The 20,931-nt window shown below is 46.5% G+C and overlaps 1 protein-coding gene across 6 annotated transcripts in view; it reads right to left on the reverse strand.

Annotated features, from left to right (window-relative positions):
- Window positions 1-255: 255 nt before the first annotated feature.
- LOC118392590 (membrane-associated guanylate kinase, WW and PDZ domain-containing protein 2-like) overlaps window positions 256-20,931 on the reverse strand; it is a 123,558-nt gene continuing 102,882 nt past the window's right edge. For 3 of the 6 annotated variants that reach the window (XM_052460519.1, XM_052460518.1, XM_052460522.1), the window contains 9 exons: window positions 20,363-20,478; window positions 19,793-19,985; window positions 18,712-18,981; window positions 17,818-18,003; window positions 17,155-17,389; window positions 14,325-14,577; window positions 11,357-11,500; window positions 8,600-8,738; window positions 256-5,052 (listed from right to left, as the gene is read on the reverse strand). In XM_052460519.1, the coding sequence (XP_052316479.1) occupies window positions 4,235-5,052; window positions 8,600-8,738; window positions 11,357-11,500; window positions 14,325-14,577; window positions 17,155-17,389; window positions 17,818-18,003; window positions 18,712-18,981; window positions 19,793-19,985; window positions 20,363-20,478 (2,354 nt within the window). In that variant the 3' untranslated portion in view covers window positions 256-4,234. Of the gene's footprint in view, window positions 5,053-7,697; window positions 7,809-8,599; window positions 8,739-11,356; window positions 11,501-14,324; window positions 14,578-17,154; window positions 17,390-17,817; window positions 18,004-18,711; window positions 18,982-19,792; window positions 19,986-20,362; window positions 20,479-20,931 lie in introns of all 6 variants that reach the window. The other 3 variants (XM_052460523.1, XM_052460524.1, XM_052460520.1) reach the window with 3 other exon arrangements.

The raw sequence follows: 20,931 nt of genomic DNA on the forward strand, positions 1-20,931 counted from the left end.
CTGCTCTAGGGTGTCTATTATCTCATCTACCGGTCAGCCTGCCAGAATTCCTACCCTTTCTGCATACAAATAGCTGTCAGTAAGCCTCGCTTTAGGAAAGGAATGACAATGCTGGTTTAGATCGGGGGCGACTCACCGGTGAGGTGGATTTTCATTCCATAAATTCCGCATTTGCAGGTGCTGGTTCTTAACTCTTCTTGAACTGTACTGTTGGTTAAGGGCTTGTAAGTAAGCATTTCACGGGAAGGTCTACACTTGTATTCGGCGCATGTGACAAATTGTTTTATTTGATTTGGTAACTGTGACATTAAAAGGTGAAGATTACACAACTCCAGAATTCTAGTCAAAATGCGCTGATTGAAAGGGCAAGAAATACCTAATCAAAATGGAATTCCTTTCTCAAGTAAAGTACATTTACAAGACGTTCTCTAGTAAAGTTAAGTATGAGATAGATTTGATCAAATATCTCGTCATGTCCTTTTGCCAAAAATAATGCCAGACAAAGGTAGTTTAAGGCCAAGTGAACATGTTTGTTGTTGCTTAGCTTTGCCAGTCAGATTGTACATATCTCAAATAAAGTAGACCAGATTCGAGTGCCTGTTAAAATCGTAGGATGAATATTTGGAACAGCTTAAATAGGTTAAATAACCTATGCATGTATATAAAAGAAAATGTTACGAAACGATGCAAAAAAACAAAAATGAGTCTACAATGCTCTCTAGTGGAAACAATACGAATGTACAATAGTCATTTTGAAATCAGTGATTTGCCTTCTTTCCTTACACAGCATTGCCCTCATGTGGTCGGTCATAAGGCAGGGGGAAATCCCGCTGTAAGTACCTCCGGGCATATTGAGTTGTTTTCACTTGGAACAAAACAGAAGCAAACAAGACAAAACACGGAGGAACTAACCTGAACTTGTCCTATAAGAAACCTTTGTTTTTGTAGCAAAACGTTTTACTACGGCGTGCACTAATGAATGGGCACTCTGTTCACCTGCCATAAGGCCATCAACGCGGTCAGACATAAATCGGTGACAGCTCGATCCTAATTGAATACTTTACACCGTGTCAAGATTTTATTTGACAGCATTTCAGAATATCATACGGTAAACAAGATTTCTGCAAAAGTTAATATATCCATAGTGTTGCATTTCATAAAAATAGGCCGTTCACTTATAGTCTGGGACTATCCATAATAATACATTGAGTCATATTTATAATAGCGACACACCTGTACAATGTCAATACCACGGCTAATAATAACACTACACAGTGATACCCTGCTGCATTAGGTAGGCTCAGGGGGTTCATGTATTGTACGTGCGTCAGTCTTCAACACACTCACCGTTTTAGATATACCCATCTCTTCTGATCTGTCCATAGAAAAGTACTGATATTTGCCTCAATGGGGGACTGCTCTGACGAGAAAAAGCGGCGAACTGTGCAACGAAGGAAGGACATTCTTCCTTGTCTCTAGTCTACACAGAAGTCATGATAGGCTTAGTGATGAAGGTGCAGTATACAGTCAGGACTGGCCAGACACTATAGGAATGGTTGTGTGTGGGGTGACCACAGTGGCACTGTTCAAATGAATCCTTTCTTGAAGTAACCAGTGACACTTACATGAATGAACATGTACCTGTGCTTTACATTATTATATATTTATTTATTGTCATGTAACAGATGCTCTTATCCAGAGCAATTGGGGTGAAGTGCCTTGCTCAAGGGAAGATTTTCCACTTATTCAGCTCGGGATTCAAACCAGCAACCTTTCAGTTACTGGCCCAATGCTCTGAACATCTAGGCTACCTGCTGCCTACTTACTTGAAGTAACCATTGTTCTTACAAGACGTTAGGAAAGAGAGAAGGAAGAGAGGAAGGATGCATTGTTAAAGTATTCAAACAGGCCCAGACAGCAGCTGAGCCACAGACTCCTCTCTACTCAGGGTCAGTTCCCCAGCACAATTTATATACCAATTCTCTGAACCACTTTGTGCTTTAAAGAAATATATTTTCCTCTCATAAATAGAGATTCCAATGGGCTCAGCGCATCACTCACCTCTCTCGTAATTACTGCTATTCTGAAAGACTGTCTGCATTTCTTCCACCCGAGGGGGACAGCTTTGTTCTGCCAATGTCATCCTCTCTTTGCTGGATTTTTAGCTCGACACACTGCAAATTACCACTCAAAAATCAGATGTCTGCAGGAACTAAAGGGGACACATTCGGATTGCTCCTTAATGACTTTTCTTTTATCGCCAAGAATGATTCTTGTGTCTGTCAATGATCATAATGTCTAGATGATTGTAGCCTCTCCACATCTCCATGTATAGTATATTAGTTATCAGAGCGGCAGATGAATTAGCTTCTGGTAGTCCCAGGGCCAGAGAGAGGGTTTGAGAGAGTTTAAAAAACTAAAAAACTCTACCTTAGTCATCGGATGACAAGGCGGTTCTGAGGGACGCGCGTGTGTGTATTACTGTGTGTGTCTTAACTGTGTGTGTCTTAACTGTGTGTGTGTGTAAACTGGTAATGGGGGAGTGTAGAGCTCCGAAGTTAATTGGGCCACAATCTGGTAGAGAGTGATGTGTATCTATATTTTAACGTCACTGGCTATGTAGACACTTAGAGACTAAACAAACGTTGAAATGAATATCCAGACAGTTGTCAGTTGTAATGTATACATATGCGTCTTTGGGAGATAAACGTGTTTCATGTGTTGTGTAAATGAACAGCGTTAAGTGAAGCACAGAGCATTAGACACAGTTAAGTGATGAATGAGCTCGTGACAAATAGCAATGTTTCTCTCTCTCTCTGATCCCCACCAGAAATACTAGTGTAGTTTCCTGCTTTCATACCCTTGCCATATTTTCACCCAAACACGTAATTCTGTGTAGCTACAGCTTGATTACACCATCTGTTTGAGATGTTCTGTCTAGACATTTCGATATCTGACAATGCGATACCAACAGAACCCCAAAAGTTGTGGAACTAACTTCAATCTGCAAGGAAATGGAAAGATTTGCTAATGTTTTCTGACCAAATAAATACTGTGGGGTCTGTAAATATAGTGAACAAATTTCAACAATCAGATATAAAACCATGAATGTCTGTCATGGCACAGATGTATATGAATATTGGGACATTGGTATTGACTGTACGGTAGCAGCCTGGATTGAACCACATCAGTCTAGAGTGTTCTAGGTTCTTTAAGTCCATAACAGACCTCTCTGTCCGTCGGTCCCTGATCGTAAGGCACTCTGCCCCGATATCCCATGAGCCTTCACTCTCTCCACATTGTCCACCAGACAAACCTCAGCAAATTGCTTTGTTCGCGAAGCACAGTGAGGGGGAAATGTATCTCCTGTGACCCAACCGTTGATGATTCAAGCACGAACAGCCCTTAGAGTCCACTGCAGTCTCGTAGAATGGGTCCACACAGACTAGAAATGCAATATTATAGTGGATTTGTGGCTGTGGAGTCATAAGGGAGTGTTGAAAAACGGTGTTGTGTTCCTTCACTCGTCGAGCTTATGAGGCGTCTCAGAACTACCATTGGCCCGACTAGGTATGCATGAGAGATGATCACGTCCCACATATTAATACCCATCATATAATAGATTTATTTCTATACCGTTTGATAGATTCCTCGGGATAGCTTCTTCAGTCTCGTACAGTCTCTTATTTAAGGCAAAGTCCCATTAATGCGTATACTCTTTTTCTAGTTCTGGTTTTCATTCTCTCTTTTCAAAATACACAAAAACAGGCAACCCCTCTTCAACATTCCTTTTCATAAAATAGACTTCATTGTATAAAATAACTGCAGTGTCACAGTCAACCAATCGGTGAGTGGTTCAATTTGCATGTACGTCCTGGACTGGAGTGCTGTGGGGATTTGAGCACTTCCAAATGAACTTCCTGTATTCGGACCCCTTAACACTGCTCAAGGATCCAGTCACGCTACACACATTCTGCTTGGTTTCTTCTTGTTTTGAATTTTTAAGTGGATGCTTTCCAGTTCTTAAGGTGGTCGGTGTAAAATATCTCTCAAAATAATTTAGAGTACAATATAAATAAAAATGGTTCTCTAAAAACGCATGGACGAACCCCCCTTTACATCTGAGGTCTAGAGGGTGGGGTAGGGGAGGCAGGGCGAGGGGAGACAATGAAGGGGCTAGCCAGGCTTAGTGTAGCCCGGCCTGGGGGTCTGGTAGTGGGTATACTCCAAGGTGTTATCTGCTCACAGTGGACGTGCCCGAGCGCAGGGTGCTGGGCAGCTTGTCAGAGCCGGGGATCTTCCAGGGCCCAGGGGACACAGTGGCCTTCCTACCCGCTGCCGTGCTGCCGCTGCTGGTGCTCTTGTTGGGGCGGCAGGGCCGGGTCTCTCCAGGGCCCCTCTCTGCCTCTCTGGGCCTGGGCTTCTCCTGCCCCGGCTCCCCCTGATGCCCGACACTAACGTCTGGGTGACTGCTGCTGCCACTCTGAGTACCAGCACCGCTGCTGCCGTTCCCGTTAGAGTTTGTGTATGAGGGCTTGGAGCCTTTCGTCGGGGACTGTGTGGGTTCTCTTTTCCCCTGGGACGTGCTGCTGCTCTCCCCAGCTATCCTCTCCTTAGACCTCCCCCTGGAGGAGCTTTTGGGCTCCCCTCCCCCAGGTAGCAGCTCATCCCTCCCCACCGGCCCTCCCTCTTTGGGGCAGCTCCCTCTGCGGGTGGACCTGCCACCTTCCTTCTGCTTGGCCCTCCCATTACTGCAACCACTCCCACTGGGCCGGTCCCGGTCCCTCCTCCCGTGACCGGTCTGGTCCGGATTTTGCGGCTCGGTCGGGCCCTTCCGGGGGCTCTGGGAGCGATCTGCCTTCCTGCTCTCTTGCACCGCCGGCTCCCGCGGGACCTCCTGCGGTGGCAGGCGAGCCAGGTCGGGGCCTGGGGGCTGCTGGGACGGGGTCAGATGAGATGAGGGCGATGGCATGGTCAGAGTGTCTGGGGGCAGGGCTACTTCCGACAGACTTGGGGAGGCTGAAGGGCGTGCATCCCAGGGGGAGGTACTGTCTGCTGGGGCACAAACACACAGTTAGACATGGGAAAGGATAGTCTTAACAGTCAGGGGCGAATCCTACCTTCCATTTACTTAGTCATGCATGGATGTCAATGGGAGACTGAGTGAAACATTGACTTAAGTGGAAGTTTGCCCTATAGAGATATATCTATGAATCTATAGATTTATCCAAACAACACACACCAAGCCAAAAAACATGCCTCTAGTCTACATGGATGACAGCATCCATATTATAGCAATCACAACAATCAAACCCAGTCTTTGTGGTATGGGCTGCAAGTGAAATATCACTTCACTCCTATAAGTCACACACTGCAAGTTCACTTTTAGGCAGCACACATCTCAGTTCTCTAGCTCTCTTTAAAGCCTCAGCACTTCTAAGAAGGGGGCAGAGTAATCGAAAACAGGTTTATTAATGGAATGGATGATATGCTGAATCAGGCGGTGCTTCAGCTTGGCTCGGGAGAGAAAACCTGCGGGTTCGAGACTCCCCACCGGTGCTCTGGGCTGAGTAACCACGGTAGTGGCTAAACCTACAGGGCTCTACCTTCTCCTCAGAGGCTGCTGCAGCTCACAAGGCCTGTTAGCTTCTCTCTCTGCATCGCTAAGCTAGCAGTCCCTGGGTAATCATTCATTACAAACAGGCAGGCAGGGGGGAAGTCACCAGGGAGGCTAGCGCCATTCGTCTAACTAGCAGGGGGAAAGAGGGAGGCTAGTTCCATGAGGCCTCATTACAGACTAGATGGACTCCCAGACCAGCTAGGAAGGTCTGATGTTTGGAGAGAGCTCAGTGGGCAGGCTCACAGTCAATGCAGGTGCCTGTTGCGCTCTGAAACCCTGGACTATTCACACCAGCTCATTCCGCTACCCATCAGCCACTGCTTGGTGTATTGAAGTGATGACCTGTCTCCCGTGGAGGCTGTGTGGCCCAATAGGATTGTGAGAGGGAGTATGTGTGCTGAGCTAATGCCTGCTGTCACCTTGGATACGGCTCTGTTCGTTCTGAGGGGTGAGGGCCCTGCTGCCCAGCTAGCTGACTGGATCTGACCTTAATACAACCTCCATACTCTAGTACTCTGTATGAGGGGACAAATGTACACATGCTCTAATACATCCACACAATACACAGCATGCACACGTCCACATACTCACAAACGTCATGCACGCGCACACACACAGTATTATATTATGTGGTACTAAATGTGACAACCGTCTTTTATTCAACTTCATTATTTCATCAGGATGCAGTTTTTATAAGCTTTGAATTCGTTTTCCTCTGCAAAGTACTGTATAAACTAGCTGAAAATACAGAGCCGCTTTGCAAAATGTAGTTAAATAACCCCGAAGCAGCGCATCAAACATAAATACTACATCCTCTCAGTATACAGATAAACCCAGGCCTGTAAAAACATCTACGTATCCACACAATCCCCCACATCCATGTTACAAATGGCTATTCCACTTTTATGTGACTGCTCTGCCCAGAACACACAGGTTGATAGTTGATATGAAAAGTGACGCTGGTGATTTAATATGGCGTCCTCTGGCTGACAGTGTAATGGGCTCATGGTGCGTATTTCACAGCTTTATGTCACCCGCGGGCAGGTAATAGAAAAAAGTCTTTCTAATGGAGGAAAGGGGGGAGAGAGAGGGAGGGAGAGAGAGGGAGGGAGGGAGAGAGACAGAAATAGATAACAAAAAAATCTCTGTCATAAATGGCCGGGGAGTGTCTCCGACTGGGAGTGGTAGTCAGAAGTCGTCTAGCGACGAAGAAGGAGACAGACAATCCTATTTCCTGTGTTTAAAGACCCTGGTCACCTGCCAAAGCTAAGTGCTGATGACTGTATTTCACAGTGGAGGCCTTGGCTGGCTGTGGAAGAGTCATGTGCAGTGTTAGCCTCAGCGCTAACTCACTACCCACAGGCCGGGAGTGTGACTCTCCGTTACAGAGGCCATGGGAGAGTCTGACACATCACGATTTATTACCAAGAGGGCCGCTAGGTGCTGTCATTCCCTGAGGTGCTGGGGACATAAATGTCTGTTAGGGGCCTCAGCGTGCACCATGGTGGGATTTTATCACAGGAAATAGTCTGCCTATATATTTCTGACTAATCTATCTAGACGATAGTGGCTGTCAGTTTGAATCACTATTTTGTAAAAGTTGGTCCATGGATCTTTCTAAATGTGTAATATGTATTTATTGTGTGTACATACAGTATAATAATTCCATTGGGCTGGCCTGATGACCACGTGGACATATTCTGCGTTCAAAACACCTGGGAACTTGGAAATCTCAGACTTAAGTGTGTTCAAGACAACTGGGAACTCAGGGGAAAAAACGAACACCGACTGGGAAAATAGTTTTGAACGGTCAAACTCTGACATCTTTATAAAGCTCAGAGTTTCCGACCTGAAGATCAGTGAAGTCATGATTTGACCCCCCACCCAGTTGTCTTGAAAGCCCCAATAGCTGGGGAACTACTGTAGGTTGATGTCACTGTGATTGAAGTGGAGAGGAGGAGCCAGTGTGTTCTGACCAGGAAGTCACAGCTGCAACCCACGGCATGGGCACACAAAACCACACCACAAACCACGACACCAAGTAGAATTAGACTGGAACATGCAGATCGTCACAAACCGTGTCTTTAGAGTGGCCCATTAGGAAGAAATAGGGGGAGCCATGCTTGTCACTTTTCATGCACATGGAGAGACTGGAAGGTACCATTCCTAAGGAAAGGGGAGTAACAACCTATACCAGTCATTAGGGTTAAACCAGATGCCTTGAAAGGAAGAGTTACACTATTGTTAGTCAAGAGAAAGACAAGTTTATCAGTGTTAAAGTATTAAGTGGAGAGAAAGACATTGCTATGGATGTAGAAAATACAACTACATTATAAGATAGGCATGCCAGACATAAGCAGAGTTATAGTTATAAGTTGATGTTTTATAGTTGATGTTTTTTGTCATTCTTACCACCTTTTTCAACTCAAATTAGTGATTGCGAAATTGTCTCATCGCGGCAACTCCCCAACAGGCTCGGGAGAGGCGAAGGTCGAGTCATGCATCCTCCGAAACATGACCCGCCAAACCGCACTTCTTAACACCTGCCCCGCTTAACCCGGAAGTCAGCCTCGCCAATGTGTCGGAGGAAACACCGTTCACCCGCAGGCGCCCAGTCCGCCACAAGAAGTTGCTAGAGCACGAAAGCCAAGTAAAGCCCCCCCGGCCAAACCCTCCCCCAACCAGGACGACGCTGGGCCAATTGTGCGTCACCCTATGGGACTCCCAGGCTGTGGTGTCGCCGCAACACTCCAATGCAGTGCTTTAGACTGCTGCGCCACTCGGGAGGCCCGAGTAAAGAATCATCTATAGACGTAATCATTTTAGAAATGCGTGTGACTTTTAAAATGTGATTATAGTGTTACTGGAATCAGATGAGATTAGAAGGTAAGCAGGTGTATTTGAGTGTGTTACAGCTGGATTAGCCTTGGTCTGGGGAGGGGTAAACAACAGGGTTCAAGGGACAGAATGGAAACCCACCATACTCTGGGACCTGCCCTGTGCCTCTCTTCAGGAGCAGACGTACCCGCCGGCCCCCTGACTTGATGAGCTCGATGGCCCGGGCGTGGGTCATGTCCCTGGTGGTGTCCCCATTGATCTCAATGATCTGGTCCCCTACCTGGAAAGGAGGAGAGACAACACAGTGAGAGAGAGAGAGTGAGAGAGAGAGGGAGCAATACTGTAGATAGATAGTGTGTGTGTGTGTGTGTGTGTGTGTGTGTGTGTGTGTGTGTGTGTGTGTGTGTGTGTGTGTGTGTGTGTGTGTGTGTCCGCTGTGTGTGTGTGTGTGTGCATGCAGGTGTGTGTATGTGCATGAAATCCTGTTGCCATGCAGAAACTGCACAGACAATAAATAGACAATTGACCACTGTGACAGTAACCTCTAAATCACCAACCCACTGAGCAACCTGTGTTACATAAACATGCGTTACATTGCGTGGCAAGTTCACACCAATTCCCTGATTAGATGAACAAATTATGGAAGAACACTGGCACACACTGCCGCAACCCCCAACGCAATTATTTCTTGGCAGGCCTCGGAGATAAGCACACACACTACGTATTGAAGCGCAAAATTAATAAGGCAAATTTATTGTGGATCACAATTTATTAGGATCAATGTGTATCTATAAATCATAGTGGTGCAGAGGGATCAGAGCGGCCAGTGTAAAGCTCTAATCAGAATTAGCACTCATGAATATGAATGTGGTGTCAGTTGTCATTAATTCCTGCAGCCCGTTTTTATAATGTCATTTAGATTGAATTATGGACTCGTCCCTGCAGGGGGGCTGAGACTAAAGAGGATACCCTCCTGAATACCAATGTCCTGGGCGTTGTTCATTACGTACCAAATGGAAGAAACTAGACTGAAACAGGGAGGGAGTACCTGAATCAGTCCAATAAGTAACAATTGTTTTAGCTTTCCGTTGCAAAACGTATTCCTAATGAATATGACCCAGGACATTAGTAGCTGAAGACCTGGTAGTAACCTATTCATTTCACTAAGTACACTCCCTTCCAGCACTACAGTGAAAAGGTTGTGACCTCTCTATGACTACAACATCAAGGTCGGAGGCCGATTGTATAGGCATATCCCCTGAAGGATCTCACTAACACACTTCCTTCACTTGGGAATGGGACCAGTGCCCTCTTGACTGATAGTGTAGGAGACCACGTGCTGCGGCGCCAAATGTATAAACCAATTACTGTAACAAATGGAAAAGTCATCGGCTAATAGTGGAAGTAATTTGAAAGTGAGAGGAGAGAGAATCCGCCCGGCAACAGAGAGAGAGAAGGGGAGTCATTAAGTGTTATTAGGCTCATCTGAGCGGAGCTGGGCCGCCCGTCCATCTCCACCTTCTGACAGTTAGTGAATGGCAGAGGCCGGCCTGAGTCATTCCCCTTTAAATGGATGGGAAGTGACTGGGTGTGGATGGGAGAATTGAACACCAAGCCAACAGCAGTAGTATGACCTCCAGATGAAGCATGGTTATCCTTGGATTGTCTCTCCTCTAGATGCTATCTCGAGTACAGCCAAGCTTACTAAGGTTGTGTCTGAAACAGCACCCTATTGCCTATATAGTGCACTTTTGACCAGAGCCTGAGCCTTGGTGGTGTAACAAGTATTATACTATATAGCCAGCCGGCCGGCCCATCCCAGTTCATTTCAACAGCGGTGTTAGATGATCCTACCTTTCCCCCTCGACCATTCATCTCCCCATGATCAGAGTTCAAACTGGGCCTGTGTGTGGCGGACTGCAGAGTTTGAGTAGGCCTTTTAAATCTGTGATTACTGAAGGATAAATCACGATACCGGCCCGGGCGTAGAAGAGAGAGAACAGGACCGCTAGCTATCCCTCATCCCCAGGCGATGGGTTTGGGCCTGGGCCCGCCGAGCTGCATTTACCTCGCCGTGACGGAGTGAGAGTAATATCCCTACGGGCCGTTTCACACACATTATCTCCGACAGGTTCATTACAGATAAGGAATGCACAGCGATGACGCTATTGGCCCACACTAGGGAGATTGGGCAGAGAGAAAAGTGTGACGGGTAGGAGACGATCAAGATACTTTAGGAGATATAGAACAACTGCGATGACAGAAAAGTAAAGCGAGATTTCTGTATCTTTTACACCATTAAGTGGTCAGAGTCACTCTGGATGAACATAGCAGGCTACAAGAACATATACAGCTGTTGAGAGAGAGTGACTCATACTTTGACAGAGGTGATGGAAGGAAGGTGTGAACTTGGGGAAAAACTAAAAGCTTGGCACGCTCGGCATCTTTTTACAAAGAGTACTAACGTTACATTTGAACTTCTTTTTTTGTGTTAAACAGATGGCAGACTGTCCCTGGAGAGAACATTACGAAATGGACAAACGTGAAAACTACTCATGGTAAAAGCAGCCACCCTTTAATTATTCATCTGAATGTTTATAGTACCTAATGTATTATTGACTAGACTAGGGAAACGTTTCTGCTGCCAGTAAACCCACTAACCCAGCAGGTGTCAAAACATCCCAAATCCTTCACACACTCAGCCACACTGCATTAGCAGATTATTTTCTTACAGGGCTTAAAATGGAAATTTGCTGCCAAGATAATCATCAGACAATTATAACTAGCAAAGATTTATTATTAATATCCCACTAAACCAGCGTTGGGAGAGAAGCTACTGTAAGTATGATGAGGGGAAGTGTTAGTTCAGCACAGGATGTGACATCGTCATCAGCCTACCCTCATCCTCCCGTTGCGGATGGCGGGTCCGTCCTCGGCCAGTCGCAGGACAAACAGGTCCATCTTGTACTCCCTCCCTCCACGGATACTGAAGCCAAACCCCTTCACACTCTTCTCCAGCTCCACGGTGAAGAAGTCAAAGTCCTGGAGAAAGAGCAGGACACATTCAGACAACGGGCAGTAAGAACCAGGGAGGAGGGGAAGGAGCAGGACACATTCAGACAACGGGCAGTAAGAACCAGGGAGGAGGGGAAGGAGCAGGACACATTCAGACAACAGGCAGTAAGAACCAGGGAGGAGGGGAAGGAGCAGGACACATTCAGACAACAGGCAGTAAGAACCAGGGAGGAGGGGAAGGAGCAGGACACATTCAGACAACAGGCAGTAAGAACCAGGGAGGAGGGGAAGGAGCAGGACACATTCAGACAACAGGCAGTAAGAACCAGGGAGGAGGGGAAGGAGCAGGACACATTCAGACAACAGGCAGTAAGAACCAGGGAGGAGGGGAAGGAGCAGGACACATTCAGACAACGGGCAGTAAGAACCAGGGAGGAGGGGAAGGAGCAGGACACATTCAGACAACAGGCAGTAAGAACCAGGGAGGAGGGGAAGGAACAGGACACATTCAGACAACAGGCAGTAAGAACCAGGGAGGAGGGGAAGGAACAGGACACATTCAGACAACAGGCAGTAAGAACCAGGGAGGAGGGGAAGGAACAGGACACATTCAGACAACAGGCAGTAAGAACCAGGGAGGAGGGGAAGGAGCAGGACACATTCAGAAAACGGGCAGTAAGAACCAGGGAGGAGGGGAAGGAACAGGACACATTCAGACAACAGGCAGTAAGAACCAGGGAGGAGGGGAAGGAGCAGGACACATTCAGACAACAGGCAGTAAGAACCAGGGAGGAGGGGAAGGAACAGGACACATTCAGACAACAGGCAGTAAGAACCAGGGAGGAGGGGAAGGAACAGGACACATTCAGACAACAGGCAGTAAGAACCAGGGAGGAGGGGAAGGAGCAGGACACATTCAGACAACGGGCAGTAAGAACCAGGGAGGAGGGGAAGGAACAGGACACATTCAGACAACGGGCAGTAAGAATCAGGGAGGAGGGGAAGGAACAGGACACATTCAGACAACGGGCAGTAAGAACCAGGGAGGAGGGGAAGGAGCAGGACACATTCAGACAACGGGCAGTAAGAACCAGGGAGGAGGGGAAGGAACAGGACACATTCAGACAACGGGCAGTAAGAACCAGGGAGGAGGGGAAGGAACAGGACACATTCAGAAAACGGGCAGTAAGAACCAGGGAGGAGGGAAGGAACAGGACACATTCAGACAACGGGCAGTAAGAACCAGGGAGGAGGGGAAGGAGCAGGACACATTCAGACAACAGGCAGTAAGAACCAGGGAGGAGGGGAAGGAGCAGGACACATTCAGACAACAGGCAGTAAGAACCAGGGAGGAGGGGAAGGAGCAGGACACATTCAGACAACAGGCAGTAAGAACCAGGGAGGAGGGGAAGGAGCAGGACACATTCAGACAACAGGCAGTAAGAACCAGGGAGGAGGGGAAGCAGCAGGACACATTCAGACAACAGGCAGTAAGAACCAGGGAGGAAGGGAAGGAGCAGGACACATTCAGACAACAGGCAATAAGAACCAGGGAGGAGGGGAAGGAGCAGGACACATTCAGACAACAGGCAGTAAGAACCAGAGAGGAGGGGAAGGAGCAGGACACATTCAGACAACAGGCAGTAAGAACCAGAGAGGAGGGGAAGGAGCAGGACACATTCAGACAACAGGCAATAAGAACCAGAGAGGAGGGGAAGGAGCAGGACACATTCAGACAACAGGCAGTAAGAACCAGGGAGGAGGGGAAGGAGCAGGACACATTCAGACAACAGGCAATAAGAACCAGAGAGGAGGGGAAGGAGCAGGACACATTCAGACAACGGGCAGTAAGAACCAGAGAGGAGGGGAAGGAGCAGGACACATTCAGACAACAGGCAGTAAGAACCAGGGAGGAGGGGAAGGAGCAGGACACATTCAGACAACAGGCAATAAGAACCAGGGAGGAGGGGAAGGAGCAGGACACATTCAGACAACAGGCAGTAAGAACCAGGGAGGAGGGGAAGGAGCAGGACACATTCAGACAACGGGCAGTAAGAACCAGGGAGGAGGGGAAGGAGCAGGACACATTCAGACAACAGGCAGTAAGAACCAGAGAGGAGGGGAAGGAGCAGGACACATTCAGACAACAGGCAGTAAGAACCAGGGAGGAGGGGAAGGAGCAGGACACATTCAGACAACAGGCAGTAAGAACCAGGGAGGAGGGGAAGGAGCAGGAAACATTCAGACAACAGGCAGTAAGAACCAGGGAGGAGGGGAAGGAGCAGGACACATTCAGACAATATCAGTCACCATCACAAAAGCTAATGGCCATGTGTATTACTATAGCCTGGTTAAACCAGACTGAATGCTGCACTCGCCATTGTTTAACTCAGTGCTGCGTTCAGTCTCGTTTAACCCTGATAGAATTACCACATCTTCTTCGGTAACTTCTCTTCCTGAACTACTGTTTCTTGCTTGTCAATGACCATGTATTTCAGTTGAATGTATTTATTTTATTTTAACCTTTATTTAACTAGGCAAGTCAGTTAAGAACAAATTCTTATTTACAATGACGGCCTACACCGGCCAAACTCGTACAACGTTGGGCCAATTGTGCACCGCCCTGTGGGACTCCCAAACCCCGCTGGTTGTGATACAGTCTGGATACGAAACAGGTCGTCTGTTGTGACGCCTCTAGCACTGAGATGCAGTTTTTTAGACCGCTGCGCCACTTGGGAGCCCCATTTTGACAGCTTTACATACTTAAAATAAAAGTAACGTAAAGTAAAAGTACAATTTAAGTTAGCAGACATCCCAGGTCAATATTGTATTGATGAGTAAAGTATCTAACCTGGTAGACCTGTGGCATCTGTGGCTGGATCTGTCTGTAGTCGTGGGGCACAGGCATAGGGAAGTGCCTGGGGTCAGTGGACAGCTGTCTGTAGTCCATCAGAGGAGGGTGTCTGTAGTCCAGGGTGGGTGGCTGGCGGTAGTCTGCTACAGGAGGGTGTCTGTAGTCCAACGGGGGCTGTCTGTAGTCTGTGAATGGAGGCTGTCGGATGTCCGGTTTCACATCCTGCCTCGCTTTCACCTCTGACCTGTAACTAACCAACCAATCAAGTTAAAGGGACATTTCCCACTGGGCATAAACTGGTTGAATCAACGTTGTTACCACGTAATTTGTCAATGTATTGTGACAAGGAATATACAAGGAAAATACATTGGATTTGAAAAAAAGTAATCAATGTTTTGAGAGTGAAATTTCAACCACGTAGATGAGGTTGTCACGGTAACCACATTTCAACATAGGTTTGTCTTTGTTGAATTTGTACCTTAAAAACAACATCAGATCTTCAAAACAATAGGCTGGGCAGCACCTCCTACTGGAGAATTGGTATATCTACAGCTACCCTTTAGTCTCCCACCTAGGGTTTTAACCAAGCCCCACCCTGCTTAGATATGATATTTGTCAGTGACTATTACCCTGATTCTATCTTGAGAATCATTTTTTGAGATGTCACTTAAAAACTAAATAGATTCGCTGTTGCTATCAAAGTCATTCAAAAGGAAGGTTTCACAGAGCAAATTAAATGTGACCATACTTTATCACTCATATAACGTCAATGAGACTATTTTGGCCTCTATAGCATTTGCAAAGTCATCGACAGCCATTGTTTCAATTCAACCCAGAATTCATCTAAAAATAGACAATACAATAGGCCCAGGGTTTCAAGCTTTGATTCATTTAAAATGTAATGATATTTAGTTATATTGAATTGTGTTCAGTTGTCAACCCACCAAATAACGACATTTGAAGGAAATGTAATTCTTCTGCTTGGATACTTCCACCTGTAATACTGACTTACTCTGGCTTTAATTACAGTTTGTCTCCAAATTCATATTTGATATGTTGGAATGACAACGTCTCCATCGCAACGAAATACGTAAGTCAACACAACAATCCAAGTTAAAGAATAGGACTAAATCAAATCCAACATTATTTAAAGTGCATTTAAAGTTTGATATGATTTAGTCCTATTCTTTAACTTTGATTGTTAAGTTGAAAATCAAACACAATTCAATGTTTGAAATACAATAAACAATGAATAGCATATTAACTTGTTGACAAGTTTAACCAATGATATGTTGGATTCATGTCTCTAACTCAACCAAAAATACAAGTTCAAGAATGGGATTAAGCCAGTGGCTCAGATGGAACTATGCAATCAGTAGATACATCTAATTTAAAATGTTGATATTTGGTTGCTTTGTCAACCAAACACAATTTAATATAGCCTAAATGAAGGCTATCGTACAAACTAATGTAACATTCAACTATAAAACGAGTAACACATCCATGGTCACCTTAAGGTTGAGTAATTATAAAATCCTTATTATAAAACATGCATGAATAGGTTGTCGCAGGTCTCTGGAGATCTTCACTATTGCTGTAATAATCTGTGCAGAATCTTGAACAGCATTGATCTCTGCACCATGCACTTTTAATGTAATCTCAAACGCAATCCAGGTCATTTGGTTCTGCTATTAGATGAAACACAGTGATAAGACATTCATCTGTTGTATAAATGAACTAAATATCTGGCATTGTATTTCCATTAGAACTTTGCTGTGCTTTTAAATGGTTGAAAGCGCAGTGAGACATTTCAGTGAAAACCAAACCAAAAATATGACGTTGTTTTTCCGTTGGAATTTGGTTGTGCTTTTTTCCCGATGGTTGAATGCACGGTGATAACACGTTGGACATTAAACTGTTTTGAGTGGTCTTTTTGAGTGGGTGAATATACAGTATGTTGTAGTCTCATTGATCAAGTTCTCAACTAAATATTACCCAATTACCAACATTGAAACGATGTAGTGTGCCCAGCGGGTTATCACTACAAGCATTTCATATGAAAGCTCCAACTTCATTCGGTTGTGAAGGTAATGCTCTTTGAATCAATTCATGTCAAATTCATGTCAAAGTTATTTACAAATACCTTGTTTGTTTCAATCAAACTACCTTTTAGGCAAGACTAGTGGTGGTAAGTGAAATCTATATTTTCAACCACATAAAAAGACTCTCAGTCTTTTACAGAGTTGGCAATAAATAAGAGGAAATTCTCCAGAGCAGGAGAGAAAGGACAATGACAGGGTACATTTTTGGGCCCCCTGTAAGAGCTTGATGAAATATTCAGCGTAGGTCTATAAAGAAGCTATTTAGGTTAATAATTCAGGAGTCCATAAGAGTTAAGTGATGTTATACAACAAACTGGAGACAGGGAGAGAATACCTCGCTCTCACCTGTAATTCCCTTAGGAACAGTGCTTTTACCCCAGAGATTAAAAAAATTAGATACTACTGTGCTGTATAAGTGAGATTTCCAAATGTGCCCTAAAGATTACATGAACCCATACACATAGATGATCAACCATCTTAAACGATTTAAATACATAGGAAATGATAGAGCACTTAAATGCTGCACGTCTTACATCAAATCAAATGTTATTGGTCACACACATATTTAGTAGATGTTATTGTGCGTCTAGCGAAATGCTCGTGTAAATTATGGCCCTATCCTGGCGGACCAATATTTAGAACTGGGCTGGGTGCTATGAATTGGTGTGTGTGTGTGTTTTTAAGCAGTGTGCGTCTGTGTGTGTGTGACCATCCGGTTGCCGTACCTGCTGTCGTGGGTGTAGATCTGGGGTGGGGGGGCTGGGGTCTGTGTGATGGGGCTCTGGTGGGTCAGGGAGCTGGGCTGGGTGACTGCAGGACTGGGCTGAGTGACTGCAGGGCTGTTCTGGGTGACTGCAGGGATGGGCTGGCCCACGGCGGGACTGGGCTGGGCCTGAGGACTGTGCTGCTGGGTCACTGCTGGGCTCTGCTTCTCTGAGCTAGGGGCTGACGGGCTCAGCTCTGAAACACAGACAGACAGAAGTGTCAGACACAGTGACAGGTAGATACACACCACTGCATAGACTATGCTAAACAGAGCCACATTAACATAATACACGGTGCATCTACTTCAAAGAACTGTCAGTACAATGCTCTAATCTACAGTAGATGCTCGTCATAACCAGAAACACCCATGAAGCATTAGAAGATGGTGACAGAAACCGACTCACTAGACAGTTCTCCCAAACAGACATATCACTCGCTGATCCTTTAAAAAAGGGATGTAAAACGGTCTGTACAGTAAGACAACGTGCTGCATTTAAGATGACAAACAGTTTTAACAACAGTCCCTGAAAGTCCCCCCACATCTACATTATACAATTCTCTAGTACCCCTTGGTCCCCCCATTATCTCCATTCTGCTGACCGTTGCCCCCCCGTCTCACTCACCTTCCTGTGGTATGATCCGGAGGGTGACGCTGAGGCCGGCGTCCTTGATGAGCTTAACGATGTCGGCGTGGGGCATGTTGATGATGGACTGGCTGTTCACCGCCAGGATGCGGTCACCCACCTTCAGTTTGCCACAGCGGTCCGCCGGGCTGCCGTCGATGATACGCCCAATCTTATGGGGCACGCCTGGGATGGGAGGAGAGGCGGAGGACAATACACACAGAGTGAGAGACACACAGATATGGTTAGTTGAGGATGGGTCTGAGTTCAGGCTAATCTTACTGGTTGGATGCTTTCTTTCCATCTCTCCCTCTCTTCTTTCTATCTATGTTGCTCGCTCTTTTCACATTTCTCCCGCCCCCTCTCAGCTTATGTAAGACAGCTGGCTGTATGCACGGCGAGTGTGGGCAGGGCACTAAAAGGCGACGCGGCGTACTGGAGCCTAGCTACCTCAGATCTGAGGGATTGATACAGTCAGGAAACCATTTGGAATTGAGACGGGTTAGATGGTTAGACGAGGAGTACATGGTTCAAAAATAGAGGTGTTACATTTTTTCTATGGTTGGGACCTCTTCCTCTCAGCAATTTCTGTGAAAATGGATTTGGTTTTCTCTGCTTGGAACGGTCGTATCTGCTGGACTAAAATGCATTAAAACTAAAGAGCATAATAATATGCGAAGCCTTCCCTTTTAAGGTGAAATTGCCATAAGGCAGTACATTGTAATGTAAACAACCCATGGACATGCAATAACACACACACACACACACACACACACACACACACACACACACACACACACACACACACACACACACACACACACACACACACACACACACACACACACACACACACACACACACACACACACACACACACACAGCAGCACTCACTGATGGCGGCGGCGGTCTCGGGCCGGTTGAGCGAGCTGATGATGACGAATCCAAACCCTTCACTCTCCTTGCGGTGGATAATGACATCACTCGGTGGCTGCTGCACGCTGGAGGTCGGCTCTCCATCTGTGGTGCTACCTGTAACCATGGCGTCAGTGGGTGGGGCTGCGTTGTTGCCAGGATACGTGACATTGGTGAAGTCGCTGCGTGGGGAGCTGTGCTGGGTGGACACAGAGCCGGGGCTGCGGCCGTTCTCTGGACACGGCTCTCCTGTGGGGGGGTAACAGAGAGCTGAGTTAACCTGCTCTGCTCTGCTCTCCACCACACCACACTGCAGCACAGCACAGCACTCATCAATGGACAAAGACAGGCCCTGTCTGGACTGGCTATCAGATCAGTGAAAGGTCATGGTTTCTCTCACACCTCATCGGCTGTATTGTTGCATCCAAAGATCTTTTTAATGCAAAAGAAAACCTCCATTGAAGATATCTGTAGATACAATCGCTAAGAACTAACATTCCCTCAAAACCAAGATGTCATGTTAGAGCTCATTACATCTTCTTCAGTGATCAAGGTTGAACTGACGGTAGTGTGACCTCTGGGAGAGACAGAGTCTTGACATCTCCAAAAGTGTTACTTTGAATCAAACGTTCGAGGGATGAAAGGCAAGACCACGGACGACACGGGTGAGACAGACATCCTTTCATGACTGGAGACGGAAGGAGAAGAGGGAGACAGAGGAGGGGAGACGGGATCTCACCAGGGTGGCTGTGCTCTCCTCCCCAGGCACCAAAGGCAGCCGGAGCGTAAGGGAATGGGGAGATCTGAGGGGGGAAGGTGTGTGTAGAGGGCTGCTACACTCATCACACAGCAGGCTCTTGCAGCTCTACAATTCAAGGTACAATACAACAGCCAGACTCCACATAAGACCAGAGAAAGGAAGACTATCAGGCCTTCTTGGAGTAGGATGAATTTGACCCTAGAAGATGCTCTAAGGTCAGAGTTCCGTTTTCCTCCCTAATGATTAGAATTAGGAGTTTTCAGTAACTGATCCTAGATCTGTCCCCTCCAATCCTCTCACCTGGGCCCTGCAGCCTCCTCCTGATGGTGAGGTTGACTTGTCCATTGCGGGCGGCGCCGTGCATCAGGTCGATGACGTAGCGGTGGGGCTTCCCCGCCACCGGGATCCCGTCCACGAAGATGAGCTCATCGCCTGGCCGCAGGCGCCCGTCTCTGTCTGCAGGGCTCTTCTCTATGATGGCCCCAATCAGAATCTGTTTATGGGAAAAATACCAATCAGAACGCATGGAGAGCTAGGGGTAGGGGTTAAAAAGTCGGTTGACCAATCAGAGGGCAAGATTCATAAAAGGACTACATTGAAGTGAAGTGTAGCCATGGTCAAGTGGACAAGAAATATGCAGGGAGTAACTGTATGTGAAATGACATGTATAAGTGGTTGTTATGTCAGTGGTGCTTATGAATAAATACGTGGCTCCATGTTTGCGCTGAGTGTTACTCTACAGACAATTAACCAGTAACCATCCACAGCAGTATCACCAGTCTCTCAGTCAGTCAGGGTTCAGGGTTAGATATGCATGTAGTGGGTTAGAGAGGAGAAAATGACAGGGTTCCACGCCCATCTCATACGAGCCTTCTCACGGGTGTCCGGACTCACAGGCTGACCCGCCTCGTCTCCCCCAAGGATGCGGAAGCCGAAGCCGGACTTCTGCCTCCTCAGGTGGACCTCCACCTCCTGGTACTCTGCCCCTGGGGTCAAGGAACAGACAACACCTGTGACACGTGTTGACCTTGGAGTGCCCTCAGTCTAATGTCTAATTTATGTGAAGCCAGAGGATTGTTGATCACATATTGTGGAAGTTAACACATGAAATTAAAGGCACTGTTATTTCTGTGTTTTATATAATATTGTACAACAGCTGATGGAACTAACACTAAAAGTGTGAACATTTTTTATCACTGTTATTTCCTGGTAGTTGCTTGTTGAAAAGAATCGACACAGGACCCTTAATCAGCAGGTTTGCCTGGGCGGGAGTTTCGGCTTTCCATGGGGACATCAATGTGGTATATTGGTTAATAGACCAATAACAAAGAGAGTTCCAAACTTCTCTGCCAATAACAGCTAGTTTTCCGTTTTCCCCTCCACACTCAAACCAGACAGTTCTTGCTAAATTCTTGCTTGAGAATGTTTCTTGGGCTAAA

Source organism: Oncorhynchus keta, chromosome 13 (assembly GCF_023373465.1).
Source record: "Oncorhynchus keta strain PuntledgeMale-10-30-2019 chromosome 13, Oket_V2, whole genome shotgun sequence".
Lineage (NCBI taxonomy): Eukaryota > Metazoa > Chordata > Actinopteri > Salmoniformes > Salmonidae > Oncorhynchus > Oncorhynchus keta.